The 24,336-nt window shown below is 41.2% G+C and overlaps 1 protein-coding gene across 9 annotated transcripts in view; it reads left to right on the top strand.

The window, feature by feature from the left end:
* Positions 1 to 24,336, top strand: part of PATJ (PATJ crumbs cell polarity complex component) — a 392,685-nt gene that overhangs the window by 334,367 nt on the left and 33,982 nt on the right. For all 9 annotated transcript variants that reach the window (XM_033916053.1, XM_033916047.1, XM_033916046.1 and 6 more), the window contains 7 exons: positions 807 to 1,000; positions 3,148 to 3,295; positions 4,576 to 4,662; positions 5,188 to 5,302; positions 7,110 to 7,147; positions 8,280 to 8,402; positions 13,204 to 13,308. In XM_033916053.1, the coding sequence (XP_033771944.1) occupies positions 807 to 1,000; positions 3,148 to 3,295; positions 4,576 to 4,662; positions 5,188 to 5,302; positions 7,110 to 7,147; positions 8,280 to 8,402; positions 13,204 to 13,308 (810 nt within the window). The remainder of the gene's footprint in view (positions 1 to 806; positions 1,001 to 3,147; positions 3,296 to 4,575; positions 4,663 to 5,187; positions 5,303 to 7,109; positions 7,148 to 8,279; positions 8,403 to 13,203; positions 13,309 to 24,336) is intronic.

The raw sequence follows: 24,336 nt of genomic DNA, 5'->3' as shown, positions 1-24,336 counted from the left end.
TTTTTATCTATGATCTAGAATGTACTGTAATTCTTCTACACTACACTCGATTTAACCGATCGAGTTGACATGTATTACCTCTGTAAAATGCATTATCTTCTGTTATATGTATTATCTTCTGTAATAATTATTATCTTCTGTGAAATTGTAGTATCATAACTCATTACTGTTCCTGTAACTTACTCTTATCCTGAAATGTAATTCTACTGGAATGTCCCAGATATTTTCTATACTGTAATCCGCCTAGAACCGCAAGGCACAGGCGGAATAGAAATCCCTAATGTAATGTAATGTAATGTAACAATGAGAAGCTTGAGTTTTAAGTGGTGTCGCCAAGGACCTTAAGAGTAGTAACAGTGATAACACTCTCTAGTTGAGACATACAAAAAAACAAATTTTAGTGATCACTGAAATAATATGGGTGAAGCCTTTTTAATGTCAAATGGTAAAGAGCAAGAAACAAAACAATGGAAATGAGAAGAATCCACTAGATGGAAAACACTAGTGATGCCTTGTCATCTCCACTCTTGTTTCCTTGGGATTATTATGGAGTTTTTCTTCTGTATGTTGCTTTGAAGATCAAGAAAAGTCAGAGATTTTGGATTTAAAAACAAGTCATCTTTCCAGGCCTCCCTTTCTGGTAAAAGAACGATTGCAACAAATCTGCCTTCAGTGGTGGCTACATCCCACGTTATAGCCTTATGCTTGCAGCCACGAGCCACAGTGTGCCCTCCTGTCTGACTGATGCTCTGGAATTAGACATGTTGTCATTTGCCTTTAGGGGAATGTAATTGTGATTGTTACAGGTTAACGGTATTGACTTGAGGAGCGCCTCCCATGAAGATGCAATCACAGCCCTGAGGCAGACCCCTCAGAAAGTGCAGCTCATCGTCTACAGAGATGAAGCACAGTATAAAGATGAGGAAAACCTGGAGATCTTCATAGTTGAGCTGCAGAAGAAAACGGGCAGGGGACTCGGGCTTAGCATCGTGGGGAAACGGTAAGAGCTCTTTCTGAAGCACAGCTCAAGCAAAGCTTAGGAAAAGAAGGATTTTGCTTTCGCAGCTCTCGCATGGCAGCATTATCCAAAACAATGGTATGTCCACATCGAGGTTGTTGAATGAAATTGGATGAAATCTTTAGTTCTTTGTGTTCAGTTCAAGTAAATGTATTTTAAAGGGGTTAAACATAATGTAGTAATAACACCAAAATAGGTCTTACTGGAAAATGTTGAAGAAACTCATACAAATTACCAATATTTTGCTTAGATAAGCAGGGTCTGAATTTGCATTGCAAATGTTGGTTTCTCTAAATCATTTTAGTACAGACTGTTATAACATGCCATTGGCACGTATGTTTCCATCAAAACCAGATTTCCAGTATAGCTCTAATGCACCCTCCAAGCTGACAAAGGTCTTCATGTTCCAAAGACCCCTCATTGGAAGTGTGAATTCCAGCAGTCAGGCTCTGCCGTGTAGAGGGCTATTGCAGTAGGGGTCTACTTGCAGTCATTCTAGATCTTCTGAAGTGGACATCATTCATCCCCTGTCTTCCTACACAGCCAAACTCATCAGTCTTTCCTACCCCCAATATTCGCCAGCTAGAGGGTGATATTGTTTTCTTCCTGGCAGGAAGGTGGGCTCACTGGTAACGCTGCTCCTTGTGACCCTGGGCAAGTCACTTAAATCCTCCAGTACCCACCGTGTTGAATGTCAGCTTTGAAATGCCAAAGCCACAAAAAGGCGGTATACAAGTCCCCTTTCCCTTTTGTAACCAGTGTATAAACAGTGCAGCTTTAATCACAAACGCGTGATGATCTGGGGGTCTGTTTTCCTTGCTTTTTGAGTCTGCAAACATTTGTTTTTGTATCTGTTTTATAAAGGCACATAAGGTGCCTTAGTAAAAGGAGCATAGCATGTGGATCCATGTGTCTTTCTTGCCTGGGTGCCCTTTTATAAATTGACCTCTCTATAACTACATTTCATTAGCACACAGTAAAACCTCAGGTTTTGTAGACTGCGTGCTCTACTTATTATATAAATCTTTGGATATATACCCTAAACCCTCTCTCGTCCTCTCTGTACCCCCACTTTTCTCTTTTATAGCTGCACCCATTTGTGAATCTCTCTGTTTCTCTAGCATTTCCTGTTACCATTTAATTGAATACATTTATTTATATTTAGTTGAGATCTTTTTATTGGGAGCTGAAGTTGAGCTACCATGTTTCCACGAAAATAAGACCTACCCTGAAAATAAGCTCTAGTCGTAGGCAGCCATGCTTCCCCATGACTCGCCAAACCCCCGATGACCTTCTGTCCTTCCCTCCCAAGCGATCCCCACCGACCACAACCATAAATACCTTCCGGCAGAGGAGCGTCATGCCAGCAGCACTCACAGGCTGCTTCGCGGCCTTCTCGCTGGGGCCTTCTGTGTGCCGCATTACTGATGATGTCATCAGTACACAGAAGGCCCCAATGAGAAGGCCGCGAAGAAGCCTGTGAGTGTTGCTGGCCCGACGCTCCTCTGTCGGAAGGTATTTATGGTCGCGGGTAAATAAATGGGGCAGGAGGGCAGGGTGTGGGTGGGGGCACGGCTAGGGGGCCCAGTGTACTTGTGTGCCTAGGGGCCCTTGAAGAATTAATCCTGCCCTGAGTATGTTAATTGTTCCCCTTTTTAATTGGTAAACGCTTAGAATTTATCAAATTTTAATAAACTTGAACTTGAAACTTGAACTTCTATGCGCTGGAGAATGTGCAGGTCTAAGGTCGTAGTCCAAACAGAAGAGGAAAGGGCATGCTGCACCTCATGCAACAGTGCCAGCATTTTCATAGTGCATTTCATGGTTGCGCTGCAGTATGCATTTTTTCCCCATCTAGAGAACTACCATTTCAAAATCTGAGTGTGAGCTTTTTGAACTGCACTTAAAAATATTTCACTTTTTGACATTTATTTCTACTTTTATTTTAAACTTACCTCATGTCTTTCTAGTAGTGGTTCATAGAAACATGAAGGCAGATACACTGGCCATCTTTGACCATTGGCCTATCTAGTTTGCCCAGCCATGCCATCCACCATCCCTTCCTCATTCCCCTGTCCCCAGAGGGCTCCCAATCAAAGTGATTTTTTTTCTACTTGTCTGGTTGTTAGGAATGGGAGTGGAGTATTTATCTCTGACATAGTGAAAGGAGGAGCTGCAGACTTTGATGGGAGATTGATGCAGGGTGATCAGATTTTGTCAGTTAATGGAGAAGATGTAAGGAATACTTCCCAAGAGATTGTCGCTACTATATTAAAGGTGAGTTCAGAACAGAAAACTTGTCTGGAAACTATAGTGCAATTATTAACATGTTTGGAAGCTTTGTATCCTTAAGAAGCACTTAAGCATAATTGGAATCACTTGAAATGAAATTTAATATTAAAGTGGCCAATTAACTTTTGGGACTTATTATATTTTGATATTTGGTGCAAACTGGGAAGTCAGGGTTTCCTGAATCTGTCTTAAAGGCAGTTGGATTATTAAGATCTCCACAAAGAATATGCATATGATGGAATTCCAGTGCATGCAAATTTATTCATGCATATTCATTGTGGCTTTTAATAAACCAATTCTCTTAGCCACATATGGCACATGAGGGCAAAGACAGAGAATGACCTAGACTCAGTCAGAAAGGAACAAAAACCAACAGTGAGGAAATGCAAAATTGAAAAAGTACTATTTAAAAAAAAAAAAAGAAAGAAAGAAACAGAGAGGGGAAAGGGTGATACTTAAAGGAAGAGGATGGACTGAGAAATTTTCTGGCATACATAAAGGCCTTTTTAGATAGGTCTGGGGGGGGGAAATTGAGGCATCCAAGTCAAGACATGCTCCATTCTTGTATTTTACAAAAGGCTATGTCAAATGCAGATCTCTTGTTGTCCTTCAAGAGAAAAACACCTCCAACCATTTTTAATACTGATTTCCACACACCCCACCTCCTCCATCTCCAGATCCAAGCTACCAATTTTGCCATCAACAAGGAATGGTCTAATGAAACAACGCAGCTGATGAATCAAGCATGCTTAACCAAACCAGCCAATCAATTGCCTATGTCCAGTTGGGAGTGGGGGTTCCAGGTGAGAATGGGTGGGGATGCTGTCAACTTTGGCACCTGCCCCTTGACTGAGACCCCCAGGTCTGAACTGACAGCTGGCACTTGCAAAAGCCAACATGATTATTTTTTTTTCTATCTAGACACGTGTTCTCATTGTAAAATGGGAAGGAGACATCTGTTCTTTAGGCATGCCCAAACCATCATATCCCAGCCAGTCCCCCACCAGGCCCCTTTAAATCTCTGCATCAGGTTATATGCATGCAAATAACACTTTCTGAAGTTATTATCTGTATATGTACGCAATCTAGACATGTAAATGTTGCATTTACATGCCTGGATGCTTCTAAAATGACCTCCATTGCACACTTCAGTGTCCCAGGCCCAGTAATTACATCAATCAGTCACTGAATGTGTACAAAAATAGAGGTTCCAGAATGTCTAGTGTAATTTGTGATACAGTCTCTCTATCATATATTTTCTCAAGTGTGCTCAAGGTCTAGTGCACCTAGAGATTGGAAGGCTGAAAGCTGGACCCTGCCTTTCCTCACAGAAAACATCCCGAGGTGGTCAGGTAAGTGGCATCAATCCTGCACAAGTTCTTTGTCCCTTCCTCAGTTACCCTTGTTTGTGAGAGATGTGCAGGAGGATACTTTTTATTAAAGCTTAATTTCATTTTGCTCTAGCACAGTGGTTCCCAACCTTGTCTTGGAGGACCACCAGGCCAATCAGATTTTCAGGCTAGTGCAGAAAATAGATCTCCAATGCTCAAAACAACTGATTGTCTTCAAACCTTATTTTTTAGTAGACGATTTAATACTTTTGCTTTTTTCCTAATTGTAACATCGTTGTGTCTGTAAAATGATTAGATGGCAAGATGACCTTTGCCCCTCATATTGTATCGGTTCTAAATCTCTTAGACAAAGGCCAATAAGGTAGCAGCATCTCCTTCCCAAAGAGGCCAAAAATCTTAAAAGCTGACATAGAGACAGAAATAAAGAAATGAAAGTGCACAGTTGTTGAGAACATGATAGTATATCTTTAGTACTCCATCGTAGAACATAACATTCCATTTCTGTCTTTTTTTTTTCGATGTCAGATGAGTCAGCAGAATACAAATAATACTCTTCATCCTTCATTTGGACCCGTCATCACTAGTTTACAGAGTTTAGTCAATACTAAAAAGTCTGCGGACACCTCTCAGAGGATTTCAGGTAATACACGTTTCCCTCTTTATGTGCACCGGCCAAGATTGTCAGTTCATTTGGATTTTTTCCAATTTTGAGTGTTTCTTACAAACAATTATTTTAATAACACACTAGAAAAATGTACATGCACTAATTATTTAACACACAGTTCATAGATTAACCTGCACTAAAATCAACTCATTCCATTAAATTTGTTTAGGCATATTAATGAACTGAGCATGTACTAATGAATGCATAGCCCTAGTAACAGTTTGTATCTCAGTTATGAAAACTCTTTAATGATCTGTGCAGGTAGAGCATTCTTATAGGTTAATTGTGATGATGGTACAGTAAGGGTTATCTAGAAAAACTTAAATTTGGAAAAACTGTGCAAATTGAAGTTTTTCCCATGAATCTGATTGTGCTTGATCAGAAAATAATTTTAAGGCCCATCCTGGGTTCCCTCAAAGCTGCTGATTACATAAAGCTCAGTTTTTCTTAAAATTTGCTATTATTTTTGCTTAATGGAGCAAATTTTGGGGTATTATAGTTATAACTTTTATGTTTTCACACTCAGCAATGATGCATTGATAAAAATACATTTTATGTCAAGTCTCTTTTATTGAAAAAGAACAATAAATCAGTACAGAAATAACACTAGAATCTCCAATATGCTTATTATAACAAATGGGGTTGAGGCAGCCAATCAGCTAGTGGCTCTGCACGGGCAGGAGTGAAGGAAGATCGCTCCTACCGTGGTTCACCACTGGACCACCAGGGATACTAAAGGTACATGGCAGAGGTGAGAGGGAGGTAAAAATTCTTAGAATCGGCTGAAACAGGAGGCGGGAGGGATCCCTCCTGTCCCGGCCACCACTGGACTACCAGATCTCATGGCAGGCCCGGCGGAAGCCTGCAACGGGTTCGGAAGGAGGGGGTAGGTTAGCGCTGACCTGAATATAAACCAAGACCCCCATTTTTGGGCCAAACTCAGCAAATTAAATGTAATAAAAGGACAATCATGAAACAGTTTCAAAAATATACTTATTAACAGCGCTGAAATTCAAATAAAACAGATATAGTACAATGTCAGCATAATATATAACACCTAATAAGCACACAGAACATTCAAATAACATAGATATGATTCTAATGCTTTTCTACAATACAGTTTATCATATAGCTGAGGGGCCAAGTGCAGATATTAGATGAGGACAAGATGGTTGGTGTGTAGCTTACATCATTGAAATGGCTAGGTGTGGTAGGAAGGGAATATAGCCAAAACCAAAGAAAATTGACCCAAGAAATCCACAGAGTAAAAATCCAGTACAAACCAAAAAAACACTGTGGAGTGCCGATGTTCCTGAAATGGACTTTATTGAAAATATCAAAATTCAAAGATACAATAAAATAATCCACATAAAAACCCAAAGGACCAAGTCCGCTGAAAGCGTAGGACCCAACACGGTCCGCATTTCGACAAAAAAATCTTCAGAGGTCCCTGAGAGTCCTATGGTAGTAGATACGTGGAAAAACTTATATGTGGAGAGCCATGGAAAAAACGCTGCTTAAACCAAAGCAATGAGGGAAGGGAATATATAAATTAAGAAAATAAAAAATCCATGGGTAGGTGGACATGAAGTTTCCATGATCCAATAGCTTCTGGTTTCAAGGCAAGAGACCCAACGGAACAGGTAGAAACTAATGAGCAAATAAGGGGTGTGGTTAGCCTTTATGTTGTTTCAGAGTTAATACTCACAGGGGAATGCAATGTATTATAACCTAATAATGCTGCAACCGTTACAAATAATATACATTTCTTCATTATTAACAGGAGCAGATGCAGGCCCTAGAAATGTGGAAATAATACGGGTGAGAACATCATTATTTCACAACAACCAAAAATTATAAATTGTGCTGTAAAAAGGTTTTGAAAAGCATACTGCATTCACTTAGGCAGTACTTTTAAAAGGAATTCTCATAGGTAAAACAGGGTATATGTAAACTGAATGGAGGTGTTTCCAGTGCTGGGTTGGGGAGGGGTTAGCATATATGCACATACCTTTTAAATTATGCAAATTATGCACATGTATGTCACATGGGTAAATCAGCGCAACTTATGCGGCAGATATGCACATAATATAGGCAACTAGTTTTCAAAGGCTCATACGCAGGGCAATTGTATTTTTATCTGCCTTTTCTATTGATGTCTATGAATATCTTATCTCACAATATGCATAACTTAATTCTTAGATACGCATGTTATTTATCCACATTCATATAGAACTTCAGCGATTAAATTAGTACATAGCATGTGGTTTCATACGTAGGGATTTATGTAGCCCTATACGTATGAAACCACAAGCTAAGTACTAATTTAATCATTAATAAGAATATACATTAAAATCCGAAACAGATTTATGGCTAAAGCATATAATAAATGAGAACCAATGAAGTGTGGACACACAACGCTTGAAGTAATGGAGATTCTGAGCTTTGAGTGGTGTCGCTGAAGTTCTATGTGAATATGGATAAATAACATACATATCTACGAATTCAGTTATGCATATTCTGAGTCAAGATTGAATGTTATCCTGAAAATACTACTGAGCTTGAATAAAGACAGGTTGCTCACCCTCTCCAAGGTAGAGAGAATGAGAGGGCACTCTCTAAAGTTAAAAGGGGGTAGAGTCCGTACAAACGTAAGGAAGTTCTTCTTCACCCAGAGAGTGGTAGAAATCTGGAACGCTCTTCCTGAGGCTGTTAAAGGGGAAAAGCATCCTCCAGGGATACAAGACAAAATTAGTTAGACAAGTTCCTGCTGAACCAGAAAGTATTCAGGTAAGGCTAGTCTCAGTTAGGGCACTGGTCTTTGACCTAAGGGCCGCCGCAGGAGCGTACTGCTGGGCACGATGGACCACTGGTCTGACCCAGCAGTGGTTAATTTTTATGTTCTTAATATAATATGAATATCTTATAACAATCAAAATGTTCTCCTTGCTAGGGACCTAAAGATGCTCTTGGTATCAGCATAGCTGGAGGAAAAGGAAGCCCGCTGGGCGACATCCCAATCTTCATTGCCATGATCCAGGCGAGCGGAGTAGCAGCACGCACAAACAAACTGAAAGTAAGTGAAAGGGGGATCTGAACCTGCAGCTGAGCTATAGATATTTCCTGCTTCAGCAAAACCCTGGAACCTTTTTGCATTTGGTTTCTGGAGAATCAAAATGATCAGACCCTGAGAGTCAATCATAGCTGAAATCTCGGTTAAATTAACCATAAGAACATAAGAATCGCCTTACTGGGTCAGACCAGTGGTCCATCTAGCCTAGTATTACATCTTCACGGTGGCCAATCCAGGTCTTAAGTACAAGGCAACATCCAGAGTGACAATGTTGTCCATAGGTAGCAGGGGTCAAACTTTGGAATTCCCTCCCTGGTATCCTGAGGACCTGTTCTGACCGCTTACAATTTAGAAAGATGTTGAACACCCGACTGTTTGTGGAGGCTTTCTTTGTTTTTTTAACTACTTGGAGATTTATCTTAAGAATTCTAAGCTGTGGTTATTGCATTTTATACACGGGGATGAGATTGCTATGTAATTGTAATGTTATTTGAACGCATTTTATAAATGTATTGTGTATGAATTATTGTGAATGTTTCTCAATTGTTAACCGGTTAGTTTTAGGTGGTCTAGAAATATTAGAAATAAATAATAATAGATAGAGAAATATCTTCAAATGCAGACATAGTTTCATTTTTGTAAGTCAAATCAAAACTGGAATTGATTGGACCTCAGTATGGAGGGTTTGGTAGCAAACAGAATTCTAAAAACCCTGATCACTTAATAATCTGCAAAGCATGGCAAACCATGTTTACTTCAATAACTTCTACTAACAGTATTAAAAGAAACAGATTTGTACTTGTAATATTTCCAAAAGAGAAATTGTATATAAGCATGTTGTGTTTTGATTTTGTTCTATTCAGTCTCCTCTCTACTTCTAATCCCTGGCGTTCTTTGGAAAACAAAAGGTCAGATTTTTCAAGGGCCTATTCAACAATTTGAGGTTAATTTTATAGCAGGATGCCTAGGTAGGAAGTCTAAGTAGATGTGTATTTTGGAGCTAGTTTATAAAGAAAACCTAGGAGCCAATTTCTTTTCATATAATAGCTTTGCAAAACATACAGGAGATGAGGGTAAGTGCACATTCATCCTTGCTTAGGAGCTGGTCTAAATTTACACACACTTTATAAAATAGCATATTTCCTGGATTCTAAGACACACACCCTCTTTTTGCATACTAGGAGGGAAACCACTTGTTCTAAGACTCCCTCCCCCATTTTGGTAAATAAATAAATGTTCGCAGCTCAAGGTACAAAGTGCAGGATTATCTTATGCAATGAAACAGGCATGCATTATATCTCTTACTACCGGTATTCGTAAAATGACCAGAAAAATGTATACTTTATAGTGTCTGTTTGGTCATTGCCAGGTATTCCAAGAAAACAAGCCCACAGAATGTCAGGGTAGCAGAAGACAGGATTCACTTGGGGGGGGCAGGGGGGCAATGCTTTTTCTCTCTACTCCCCCCCCCCCATTAATACCAGCCAGTTGGAAAGGATCTAGGGCAGGGGTGTCCAATGTCGGTCCTCGAGGGCCGCAATCCAGTCGGGTTTTCAGGATTTCCCCAATGAATATGCATGAGATCTGTTAGCATACAATGAAAGCAGTGCATGCAAATAGACCTCATGTATATTCATTGGGGAAATCCTGAAAATCTGACTGGACTGCGGCCCTCGAGGACCGACATTGGACACCCCTGATCTAGGGTATTTAATCATCAAGCGGACCCAGTGTTGCCTCAGCAAAGAAGTTGGCATTCTCATTCCTAGCTACCCACGCTGGCATTCCTTGTGCATGCTCAGATCATGTGCAAAGAATATCGATGTGGGCGGGCTGGAAAAGAGGCCACCGACTTCTTTGCTGGGGCAGCGCTTGGGCTTAACCACTCAAAGATCACATAGTCTAGAGCAGTGTTTTTCAACCTTTTTTGGGCAAAGGCACACTTGTTTCATGAAAAAAATCACGAGGCACACCACCATTAGAAAAAGTTAAAAAATTTAACTGTGCCTATATTGACTATATATAAATATATAGGAATCAAATAAACACAAAGAAAGTATTTTATAATGCTGCCACCGCCACTGGGGAATAGGCTGCCACTGCCGCCATCAGGAACAGGCCGGCACCGAGTTCTCCCTGCTTCTCTTCCCCGCAGGGCCGACCAACTCTCGCCACCCGTCGTCAATTCTAATGTCGGAGAGGACGTTCTAGGCCAGCCAGGCAGCGATTGGCTGGCCCAGAACGTCCTCTCCAACGTCAGAATTGACGCGAGTGGCGAGAGTTGGCCGGCCCCACAGGGAAAAGCAGGGAGAACTTGGCGCCGGCCTGTTCCCGATGGCGGCGGTGGCACTCAAGTGGCTAAAGAGCCGCAGTTTGCCGGCCTAGGGACAACACTGGAGGGTGGCCAGCTGTGCACCCCCTTGGGACGTAAACCCGGGGTGGGGCAGACCGCCCCCCCCCACCCTGGTATGCCACTATCTGTACCTCACTCCCTCCCTATGACCAAAAATTCTCCTTTCTTCTATTCCCCGTGTACACAACCATCTCTTTCCCTCCCTTCTTCTCTCCAAAGTCCATGCCTTCTGTGTCCAAACACTCATTCCCTCCCCCACCTCAGCATCTCTTTCCCTCCCTTCCTCTCTCCCAAGTCCATTTCTTCTGTGTCCAAAAACGCATTCCCTCCCCACCTCAGCATCTCTTTCCCTCCCTTCCTCTCTCCCAAGTCCATTTCTTCTGTGTCCAAAAACGCATTCCCTCCCCCACCTCAGCATCTCTTTCCCTCCCTTCCTCTCTCCCAAGTCCATTTCTTCTGTGTCCAAAAACGCATCCCCTCCCCCACCTCAGCATCTCTTTCCCTCCCTTCCCTCTCTCCCAAGTCCATTTCTTCTGTGTCCAAAAACGCATTCCCTCCCCCACCTCAGCATCTCTTTCCCTCCCTTCCTCTCTCCCAAGTCCATTTCTTCTGTGTCCAAAAACGCATTCCCTCCCCCCACCTCAGCATCTCTTTCCCTCCCTTCCTCTCTCCCAAGTCCATTTCTTCTGTGTCCAAAAACGCATTCCCTCCCCCACCTCAGCATCTCTTTCCCTCCCTTCCTCTCTCCCAAGTTCATGCCTTGTGTCCAAAACGCACTCCCTCCCCCCTTTTGTGTTCCGTGTTTGCCTCCCAGTCCATCTTTGCAACTTTCTCAGCAAAACGAAGCTCAAGCCGCGAGGCTTGTCTTCTGCTTCCTGCCTGCCCTGCCGCGCACAAATAGCCGAACGGAAGTATTCTCCGACGTCAGCGCTGACGTCGGAGGGCAGGCTTTGCTTAAGCCCTCCCTCCGACGTCAGCGCTGACATCGGGGAACGCTTGCGATCGGCTATATGTTAGCTGCAGGGCAGGCAGGAACAGAAGACGAGCCTCGTGGCTCGAGATGTATTGAACTCTGCGGGTCCCCCGTCCAGCTCTCTCCTGTTCACGTGGGGCGGACCGCCCCTCTCCCTAGACTGGTGGAACTGCCCTGATGGCGGCCCTGACCGTACGGCACACCAGGCAACATCTCGCGGCACACTAGTGTGCCGCGGAACAGCGGTTGAAAAACACTGGTCTAGAGAAGGCAACGTGAGACCAGAGAGGCATGGTGGATAAATATTTAAAATCTTTTTTATTAAAAGTGCAATAGAAATACATTACTTCAATAGATGAGACAAGGGCTCTTAATTGAACTAGCGATTGCTTGTCAGCCAGAAACTCGCATGGCAGATAGATGGTGACGCAGCATGAGCTCGGATGCAGAGAATACTATGCAGTTCTGTTCCTTGCCAGCCCTTCAATAGGTATGGTACTGATACCAGTTGTGAAGGGCACCTGAGACCCCAAATTGGGGATGGGGTGGGGATTCAAGGATCCCCAAGAGCCCTAATGGCTGTATGGATGTTATAGGGAAGAGAATAAGGTATTAGGCTGTGTAATTTGAAATTTAGGACCTTGATTCTAAGATGCCATCGAATGTAAGCTGCTCCTACTTTCCATAGACATTAAAACCAGCAAAAAAGTGTGTCTTAGAATCGAGGAAATACAGAATGTGCATCTTTGGACTAAATTCTATAAATGGCATCTATTGTGAAAAATCAGCGCTGAAAAAAAAAAATAGTACTCAGAATTATTACATTGCATTGCATTACATTAATATTTATAGATCGCTAATATGCCCCAGGAGGAGTTCAATACGATTTACAGTTTAGAAGAGCATGGCCATATCTAGGGATTACCATATATACTCGAATATAAACCATGATTTTTGGACCAAAAATATGGGCCAAAAATGGGGGTCTCAGTTTGTATTCGGGTCATCGCCCACCCGCCCTCTCCCAGACCTGTTGGCCAGGACAAGAGGGATCCCTCCTGTCCTGGCCAACTCTAACAATTCTGACCTCCCTGAAACGGTACCTTAAAATCTCTGGTGGTCCAGCAGTGAACCGGGGCAGGAGCAATCTTCCTTCGCTCCTACCCCGTGCAGAGCCGCTATCTGAATGGCTGCCGCGGGTTGTTGTGACTCCTACAATCTGTTTGGATATTTTCAGATAATCATCTTGCAGCTAGAATTTGCACTTCAGCTTGATCTCAGAGTGCATAAGCAACCCATTTGGAGAAATCATTCCCTGAGAAAATGCCAGGGTTAGTCCATTTTAAAAGTGACACCTGCTGAAATTCAGACTTGTCACAAAAGATGTTGACAAAAAGCATGACTGCAAATGCTGATCTTTAAAACAATCCAAAATTACATTTTGCATAATGCCAGTGATATTTCTTTTGCCGCTTTAGGTTGGTGATCGGATTGTCAGCATTAACAGACAACCTCTAGATGGTCTTTCTCATGCTGAAGTTGTTAATCTGCTGAAGAATGCTTATGGGAGTATTATCCTGCAGGTATGGTGATAAATGACACACATGGCTGCGAGAGTGAGATAACGGGTATTGATTGAGCTTCACTGGCTTCAGACTTCACTGTCGAAACGAGTGCTCACTGATGTGAATTATGCAGGCTTGAAAGCAAGAAAATTATATATTTTTTTTTAATTTAGAAATCCTTTTATACCACTCGCACAAGATATGAGCATGATTGTATGAAAGCCTGACAAGGGCAACAAAATTATTCTCTTGGTGCACACAATAAATCAACATACCCTCTCGTTTCCGGCATTCTTTTGTAAATTGAAGTTTGTTAAAAATGTAGAATGAATTATTTTCTCATGCCTTCAGACTGTGACTAAGCTAGTTTATTTCGTTAAAAGCACCAGTTCTTTCATGTGAGTATATTCTTACTATGTTGTAAAAGCATGCTGATATTTTTGAAACTAATTATTAGACTGTTTAATTACTTCTGTAATATGTGTCTTTGTGTAATACTATTGTATTCTAGTTTTATTGTTCATGTGAGCCTCTATACCGCTGCTAATGACTGAGGAGTCAATTCAAAGCAGTTTGCATGAGCTTCTGTGGAGGTGTTACAATACAGAGTTATTAATACCGCCATAATTATGACATAATCAGTCATCCTACTTATGTTACCATCACATTGATTGTCCTACTTATATGTATATGTTCATGCCAAATCAATCGTCCTACCTATAGTTGAATTGGCAATACTGGTAACATTTGTTAAGACAAGTGGAGTCATGTGACTTGGGTTTGTCAGAACCAGTGAGTGTCCACAGACACCAGGGCAGTAGTGTGGAAACACTGCTTAATAGGCTGTTGAATTTTACGTAAAAATAAAAATATGTTTTGAGGTTGCTGTGACTTCATGCAGGAAGAGGCAGTCGGAGCGTACCGCGAGTGATTTCCTGCACTCGCGGTGCTCCGGCTGCCATCTCCCGCTGCCCTCTTCAGGCTCCCCCATGAAAAACCATATTCGCAGTTTTTTGAGATTCGCAGGGGTTCCTGGAACGGAACTCCAGCAAATCTCGGGGGAGCACTGTACATTATTTCCTCTTTATGTGCAGGAGTCCACTTAATTGTAATTAATTCTTGTATCTGCTGCTGTAGTAGATCCTTGAACAAGTCTGCCATGGCCTTTTAACTGCAATAGGGGTTTTAGCTTTCTTTGTTATATCTATAATATAGCTACTACCATCTTGAGCCCTAGTGCACTTCAATTGCTGTGTCACCTTGCTGAGATTCTGCAATACAATAGGCTCACCATGTGAAAGTACTCAGGAAGGATGGACGCTACCTCAGCGGAGAAGGAACGAAGCTACTTGCAAGCAACATCAAGCGAGAAATTGAGAAGTTTTTCAACGAAGAAGAAGGAGAAAGCCGACAGTCAACCAAGAGTCGATGGTTCGGGAAATGGTATACCCAGAGGATATCATGCAAGAAGATTGCAAGGAAGACTCACTGGATCATAAGCAAGATAGAAATCCCGACGGATCGAAAGGGACGGAAGCGAGGGAGACAGGAGGAGGAAGGAAGTGCAAGAAAGTAACAGGCCGCAAACTTAAGTGTATGTACACAAACACAAGGAGCCTAAGAAATAAAATGGGGGAATTGGAAGCTATGGCACAAAAACGTAACCTAGACATCATCGGCATCAGAGAAACATGGTGGAACGAAGACAATGTCTGGGACACTGTACTACCAGGATATAAGCTATACCGCAGAGACAGAGTAGGACAAAAAGGCGGGGGTATTGCCCTATACATAAAAAAGGGAATTGAGTCTACCAGAGAGAACACGCCAGAAACAAACAATAAGATAGAGTTTCTATGGGCTAAAATATCGGGAACAAAAGTTTGGCATCTACTACTGACCTCCAGGGCAGTCTGAAGAGACTGATGGAGAAATGACGAACAAGATTAAATACGAATGCAAGGGAGGCAACACTGTTATCATGGGCGACTTCAATTATCCAAGGATAGATTGGAACCTAGGCAACTCCAGCTCCAGTAGGGAGACCAAGTTCCTGGATGCTGTAGGCGATTGCTTCCTGGAACAACTTGTCATGGAAACTACGAGAGGAAATGCAATTCTGGACTTAATTCTAAATGAACTACGAGGACCGGCACAAGGTATAGAAGCAGAAGGGACGCTTGGAAACAGTAATCAAGGAACTGAAAGGGGTTATAGCTGAACAGCTTCAACTAATAGCCAATCTGTCGATCAGATCAGGAAAGATTTTGGAAGACTGGAAAGTGGCGAATGTTACGCCGATCTTCAAGAAAGGTTCAAGGGCAGATCCGGGAAACTACAGACCAATGAGTCTGACTTCAGTACCGGGAAAGATAGAGAGGCACTGATAAAGGACCGCATCATCGATCACCTTAACGGACACAAACTGATGAGGACCAGCCAGCACGGCTTCAGCAAAGGAAGATCTTGCTTGACAAACTTATTGCACTTCTTCGAAGGAGTAAATAAGCAGATGGACAAGGGTGACCCGGTCGACATTGTATATCTAGATTTTCAGAAGGTATTCGACAATTTCCCGCATGAACGTCTACTTCAAAAAATTGCGAACCATGGAATTGAGGGTGATATACTCACATGGATTAAAAACTGGTTGACGGATAGGAAACAGAGAGTGAAGGTAGATGGACAATGCTCAGACTGGAAAAGCGTCATGAGTGGAGTGCCACAGGGGTCAGTGCTCAGACCTGTGCTCTTCAACATATTTATAAACGACCTAGAAATTGACACGACGAGTGAGGTGATTAAATTTGCAGACGATACAAAGTTATTCAGAGTAGTGAGGGCACAGAAGGATTACGAAATGGGCCGCGAAATGGAAAATGAGGTTCAATGTAGATAAGTGCAAGGTGATGCATATAAGTAACAAAAATCATAAGCACGAATACAGGGTGTCTGGTGCTATATTCGGAGAGAGCCCCCAAGAAAGAGACTTGGGAGTACTTGTAGACAAGTCAATGAAATCGTCCGCGCAATGCGCGGTGGCGATGAAGAGAGCAAACAGAATGCTAGGAATGATTAAGAAGGAGATCACAAACAGATCTGAAAAGGTTATCGGATCATGGTACGCCCCCATCTGGAATACTGCATCCAACACTGGTCGCCGTACATGAAAAAGTTTCAAGTTTATTTAGATTTGATGGTTCGCTTAATAAATTCTAAGCGAATTACATTACAGTTAAATTGGGGTAAATCAGTTAATTAATAAAAACAAAAAGAATCGGGACAATACAGACTAACAATGTTGACAAAACTGGAATAATTGGAAAGAACATAAGGGAATAAAAGTTACAAATCTGTTATTTCCCTGCTGGGAAAAGAAAATGGTGAAGGGTGGGAAAAAACACTAGGGGTGGGGTATAAAAAGAATAAAGACTGTTCACTTTTATTATTTTAAATTATCTTAGAAAAAATTCATTTTTAAAGATTAAAAGAAGCTTTGAAGAGAAATGTTTTTAGATTAGTTTTAAATAAGGTGAGGTCTTTAATGTTTCTGATATATAAAGGGAGAGTATTCCAAATAAGCGGTGCTTTGACTGAAAAAATATCATGGCGTCTAGTTCCTATTATTTTTAATGAGGGGACCATGAGTAGCTCTTGAGAATTAGATCGAAGAAGGCGGTTTGAAACGTGTGGAATTAATAGACGGTTAATAAACTGAGGTTCATTGGAAATTAATGGACATAGTACTATTCTAAAGGGTCCAGAGAAGAGTGGCAAAAATGGTTAAAGGGCTGGAGGAGTTGCCATACAATGAGAGGCTAGAGAAACTGGGCCTCTTCTCCCTTGAAAAGAGAAGACTGAGAGGGAACATGATCAAAACATTCAAGATACTGAAGGGAATTGACTTAGAAGAGAAAGAGAGATTGTTCACCCTTTCCAAGGTGAGGAGAACGAGAGGGCACTCACTAAAATTAAAAGGGAATATATTCCGTACAAATGTAAGGAAGTTCTTCTTCACCCAGAGAGTGGTAGCAATCTGAAACGCTCTTCAAGAGACTGTTATAGGGGAAAGCACTCTTCAGGGATTCAAGAAAAGGTAGGATAAGTTCCTCCTAAAACAGAACATACGCAGGTAAGGCTGGACTCAAATAGGGCACTGGTCTTTGACCTAAGGGCCGCCGTGTGAGCGGACTGCTGGGCACGATGGACCACTGGTCTGAACCAGCAGCGGCAAATCTTATGTTCTTATGGAGACAATGACTGAATTCAAGAAAGCGTGGGACAGGCACATAGGATAGGCAGACTTATTCCCTGCCCCTCAGAGATGCTATGTTTGAATTTTATGATGTGTTCCCTTTTGACCCCTTTTCAATGAATCTCCTGTCATTAGGATCTGAGATCTGTCCTTTCTGAAGCAGGTAAAGGCTTGGTTTGGTTTGGTGTTTGTTTGTTTTTTTCAGGCTTAGTTTGAGGAAGCAAGAGTGAGTGACGTTTGGGAATTTTTAATTGTGTTGTATGATAGGTGTGGGTAGATAGCCAAGTAGGTTTTGTTATGTCATTGTAAGTGTATGGCTAATGTTTGATTGTATTGCTTATATGTTCTTTGTTGTGAGATCCAAAATAGTGGTATTTGCTAAATATTGATAAATAAAACATAGTAAGACATGAAACAAAGCCCTGATCTTAAAGACCTATGAAGGAAGCAGTAAAATCAATAAACAGATAAGTACTGTTTTAAAGAAGCAGCATCATGCTGTCGATTCAATAGATTATAGTAAAAAACAAAATTTGCTACTTGTTGCGGAGAGAGCACTCTGAGACCCTTGTGGAAGGCATCTCAACAGTGACAGCTCAGATAGGCTGGGAGAAAGTTATAAAGTAGTACTGGATCTCAGAAAAAGCTGGTCTTCATTCAGAAAAGAACCTGTAGTGACCAGGAATTTGCCTGTGCAAATAATATCCTTGACTTTTCTCATCATTGTATCATATGCTGCTGTTTTATCTTGGGTGCAGTTTCTACTTCATCTTTATTCAACATCTAAATTTCCATTACAATGCCAGCATTTATTTGAATTTGTTAAATGGGTCCTATTTAGCTTGCTAGGAGTCCAATATGCTTTATTGAAAAAAAAAAAAAATATTGTGACTGCGTTAAACTGGTGGATAGTGTAGGACGTTGTGTAGACTTAAAAAATTTTAGCCATTGGTCATCAGATCCTGACCAAGTAGATTCAGATGTCCAAATGCGTTTAGTACATGTACTAGTAGTTATAGATGATGATATAAAAAATGTATAATAAAGTGAAGCAGTATGACCTTGAGTAATTCCTACATGACAGAGTTCCACAAATTTTTGAACCCCCAGCACTAGTGGCAGTTTATCCGCTATAATCATTCCCTTAGCGTGCATGCTCACTTCAAAGTTGGTGGGTCTGTGATCCGTGGCGCCATGCCCGTGCATGTGCAGTGCCTGCCTCAGCTGATTTCCTAATCTCCGACGCCAACTAACTTGTGACTACTCTGTGCTTGCTGGTTTCCCGACCCTTTTCCTCCAAAACCGGAGACGGGAGGAGGGAGGAGAAGCAAAGTCGGCAAGCACAGTGTTAGAGCCCCCAGAGCATGGCCAAAGTCGCTTCTTGACTAGGGCGGCATTGAAGGAAGATAGGGCAGGGAGGGAGGCTTCAACTCACTGCTCCTGCTTGCTTCGGGCCTTCCTCGCTGCCGGGTTCTGCCTTTGCGGAAACATAAAGTAGGTGGGACCCGGCAGCGACGAATGACCGAAGCAAGCAAGAGCAGCGAGTTGTGAATGCTGCACTGCCGACGGCTTTGTGAGACCCGAGAGGAGTGGGGGGAATGAGAAATGCTGCCAATGGCTGTGTGAGACCATGGGGGGGAGGGAAGAAATGCTGTCAACGGCTCTGTGAGAACGCGGGGGGAATGCTGCAGTAGCACCTTTTTGGGGAGACAGAGGGAATGAAGGAGAAGGAAGACCAGAGAAGGGGGGAAGAGAAATGCTGCTGTTGCACAGGGGGAGGTAAAAGGGAGAAGGGCTACTGCTGGACAGGGGAAGAAGGGAAGGGGTGCTGCTGGACAGGGGGAGGTAAAAGGAAGGAAGAAGGGCTACGGCTGGACAGGGAGAGCAGGGAAGGGGTGCTGCTGGACAGGGGGCAGATCAAAGGAAGGGCTACTGCTAGACAGAGGGGAGAGACAGAAAGAAAGAAATACAGACAGACAGGGGGCCAGGGAGAGAGACAGAAATAAAGACAGACATAAAGAAAGAAAGGAGGCAGGGAGAGAGAAAGAAAGACAGACATACAAAAAGAAAGAAAGAAATGACTAAGTCTACTCATCTATTCTAGCACCCATTAATGTAACGGGCTAAAAAACTAGTATAACAGAACAGCGATGTCAGGTATTTTTGGCTGCCTTCCCTCAGGGCCCTGCTTCAATCCGGCGGGGAACGGCAGCTCTATTCTGCCACAGCTGACTGACAAGAAGCGATGTCCTTCAAAAGGAACCTGCTCCCGGTGGCAGAAACAAGGGCAATCCCCTTCTAGAAGGATTAAGGGACAGTTTACATTTTGGTGAGTATTTGTGATCATGGGCAATTCCATGCCTGGTGACTTTCTGAGGGTGCAACCGCGGGCCATGTTTCAGCCTGACGGTCCTCTCCCCTCATTAAATTCTAATATATTTTTTTCCTTCAAAACAAAGGAGATTTTTTACAGAAGATCTCTTCTCTTTGAGGTTCAGTTAAGCTGCAACACCCACAGGTAGTAGGGATCTCACCCTATCCTTGAATCCTGTAAATCTCCATTGAGAGGTCTATGTCCGTACCTGGACATCATCTTCTACTAGACCTTTATCTGCATAATTGCCTGCAGCCCTGTTCAGTCTCCACTACTTCTAGGTCTTTTGACCTAACCTACTCTGCTCATGCATCGCCTGATCGTCACCTCAATTCTATGGTCTCCGTGTCTGCCATCAAAATATTAAAAAAAAAAAATCTTTATTCAACATCTTTTTACCAAGATTAAAATAGTAGATATGCTAGCACAGAATGTTCAGAACAAAATAATTAATCATATCATTCTGCCAAAATACGGCAATTTCTTTTTATTTGTAATATTTGTAAGCAGTTGCCTCCCTGAACCAATTCTTAAAATTGAATAATGAACTTCTTGACCATAGTAGAAGCTTCATTGATTTTAAGAATCTTGGCCTACATGTTGGTGGTACCTATGACCAGAAGGGAGCTTGTGACTCCCCTGGTCTTCCTTGCGGCAAAATGAAGTGCTGTCCAAATGTCACGCTTTGAAGGAGAGAAAGATACTAAATGAATTTGGTGAATAAACATAATGGAATGATCTAAAATGATGTCTTGGAGGCCTTCGTATCTCTGAAGTGTTATTAACAAAAAACTTTTATATTGCATTTTAGAAAGGCCCAATCTTTATTACAGATATTCCTATCTTGCCATCTCTAACAACAAAGCCACCTAAATGATGTAAAACACTACAATGCATACGTTTAAAAAATTGTGGAAAATAATAAGGTTAGAGGTGAATAATACGCATTTGTATGTTTGAGTATGATGTTACACTCTCTATATGAGGGGGGAATTATTTATTTTAGACATATGTATCCCTTGCTTATGTTACGTTAATTGTTAAAACATTTTGAAGTATATTCTACTGTCGAAATGTTTTCAATAAAAATATTTGAACTAGAATGCATACATGAAAACAGAATCAATACTAAGCAATAGATATAGCAAATTAAAGTATCCCAATGAAAAATCTGTTTGCCCATAAACTTCCCCAGCAGCTGGCAGGTGGCAGTTAACTAAAGAAACCTAAGGTCCTCATCAGGAAAAAAAAATCCCCATTTTTAACTTTTTTCCTGAAAATCAAATAATTAGAAGGGGACTGCACATCTGAGTGGTAAATAAAATTTAATTTTGGACAAGTATAAAGTGGAAAAAAATAATCCAACTTTAGGTGTACAATGTTGGCAACAACACTATTTTGCCTCTGTCCATCTACTTGAAAGCATAAGAATAAAAGAATAAAAGAAAACAAAATCGAATATAGAGTGATACACTTTATTGGACCAACTAATATATTATTGATTAGTTTTTAGAAAACAAAAACCTTTTCCTTAACATTACAATGGTATTTTCCTTAATGATGATTAATGATTTTTTACTAGCATTCAAGAAAGATAGGTTGAATTACTCATTTTGGTGGGAAACCTTGTGTTATACTTATAAAATGGAGCGTTGCATGGCCATACAACAGGGACACTTTAAGAATTTTATGGATGTTTGGGAGCCATTGGCTAAATATTGTAAAGAGGAATAATTTTTCATTTTGTGGACATGTAAACATACACATTCGGGGGGGGGGGGGCAATGGTATTGATATAGGAATTTATAAATAGTTTATTGAAGGTTTTGATTTATTTGTTTATTAACTGGGAGGATGGGGGAAAATTTCTTTGTGCAGTAATATTTGTAAGGTTTCTTGCACTTATTATATAATGTGCAAATATGTGAATCATTTATGGTACATTTGTAGTTTGAAAATCAATAAAGATTTTTTTAAAAAAAGAACTTCAACAACTTACTATACAGAAATTGATTCAAGGAGTTCCAATGATTAATTTCTATCTAATATAACATTACGAATAGAATAATCACCACCCAGGAAAAAGATCTTGTTAGCATTTTGGATGGTATGTTGAAATCCTCAACTTAGTGTGGTACAGTGATCACAAAAGCAAACAGAACTCTAGACTTTGGAATGGGATGGGACTATTATGTATTAGTTCACCTTGTTGTGAACTGCCTAGAACTTTTTCGATATGGCGGTATATGAGAATAAAATTATTATTATTATTATAATGCTCATATATTGATCCATGGGTACAAGGACACCTTGTATATTGAACATAAGAATTGCCGCTGCTGGGTTAGACCAGTGGTCCATCGTGCCCAGCAGTCCACTAACGCGGCGGCCTTCTGGTCAAAGACCAGCGCCCTAACTGAGACTAGCCCTATCTGCGTACGTTCCAGTTCAGCAGGAACTTGTCTAACTTTGTCTTGAATCCTTGGAGGGTGTGTTCCCCTATGACAGACTCCGGAATAGCGTTCCAGTTTTCTACCACTCTCTGGGTGAAGAAGAACTTCCTTACGTTCGTACGGAATCTATGTATGCAATTCTGGTCACCCCACATCATGAATGATATTCTGGAACTAGAAAAGCAATCAAAATGATAAAGGGGATAGAACAGCTTCCCTTGAAGGAAGGCTAAATGGGTTAGAGCTTTTCAGATTGAAGAAAAAATTTCAGAGTAAATATGGTAGCTGTCTATCAAATCATGAGCAGTTTGGAATGTTTAAATAGGGAATGGTCCTTTACCCTTTCAAACAGCAGTAAGACAAATGCACATGCCATGAAACTATTTGGTAGCACATTTGAAACAAATCAGAGAAGGCATTTCTTTCACTTAACCTAATTTAAACTATGGAATTTGTTGCCAGAAGATATGACCTTTGTTAGTATGGCCAGGTTCAAAAAGTCCATATTCTTGAAGGAAAAGTCCGTAATCCATTATTGGCCCATAGGCTTGGAAAAGCCACCATTTATCTCGGAGTTTAAAAGGATCTACTCTTTGAAATGCTGACTTGTGAACTGGACTGACCATATTTGGAGATCAGATGCACATCTTTTTTCTTATGTTCATGATATAGTATGATAAACTGTTCCATTATTGTGGAGTAGTGATAGAAAAGGATGTAGCTCATAGTTGAAGTGATCCTGTTTCCCATAATAAGCCTTATTTGATTAGCATTCCCTTCTTGGCCTATACCAACATATCTGCCCCTAAAGAAGGAGAGGGATAAGTCCTTAGTAGAATTCAAAAAACAAGCATCAGAAGTTTTAAATCCTAATCCAGACCCACTGGCAGCAAGTGGAGTGCATGAAGAAAATGTTGCTTTTTAGCATCTATTCATATGGTTTGCAATTTACAAGTTGCCTTAGTAAGGCAGGCCAATATTACAGAGCATTGCAGTAGTGATTATGTGCAATAAAAAGAGCATGTGTTCCTGCTTTCACAGCATTTGAGCCCACAAAAAATGAATTATCTGCCTCATTTTCAGTATGTCTTTTACATTAATACACACAGATTTTCTTGTGAAAATGTGCATGGGTGTAAAAAGCCTTGCAAACTTTGCAACATCCCTCCCCCCCCCCCTCTTTTTCTACAGGCAAAAAGGAAAAAAATGCACATCAGATTTGAAAATGCCATATCCGCACGTCTCCTTCACGTCCCAGACCTTAATGCTCTTTTGAATCATGCATGTAATTGTTCACTGCTCTGTTGAGGGCAGTTTTCAGACAGGGTGATTTGCCATTTAACCCTAGGAAATGCATATAGAAAATTGTTTCTTCTCCCACCCCACCAAGTCAGGATAGCAAATGTGAGGCTTCAAGTGTCAACTAGTTTCTAAGATTCCCTAGATGAATATGGATGAGATATATGAACATATATCTGTTCCAAGATCTAGGTTAATTTGCATAATTTGGCTGTGCTGAAAACCAGACCTGTTTGCTTATATGAAGATTGGAGGCCACCATCAGAAGAATATAGAGGTGTCTTTTAGCAGAATAGAGAATAGGGAAAGGAGATGGTCATGTGGTTAAGAGAGCACAGACACATGCAAACATCTTACACATCATCAAAACTGTTTTCCAAAATCAGTGCTTGCACTTAGGACAACCTCACACCATTCTGCAACAATTGAGGAGGCCATGGGATAAATATAGATGATCTTTAGTTGCAAAATGTGAGGAGACAGAAGTACAGCCTAGTTGTACATTTGTAAATATTTAAATGCCCTATTTTGTCAGTTAAATAATGAATACTGAGGCAATCAGAATGAATGACAGAGTATTGAAATATGAGAAGCCTTAGCAGAAATGCAGGCAGCCATGCAGGAGACCAGATGTTTAGATTATCACAATACTTTATGGCTAAATA

This window comes from Geotrypetes seraphini, chromosome 12 (genome assembly GCF_902459505.1).
Source record: "Geotrypetes seraphini chromosome 12, aGeoSer1.1, whole genome shotgun sequence".
NCBI classification, from domain to species: Eukaryota; Metazoa; Chordata; class Amphibia; order Gymnophiona; family Dermophiidae; genus Geotrypetes; species Geotrypetes seraphini.
This window is presented reverse-complemented; position numbering and strand designations above follow the sequence as displayed.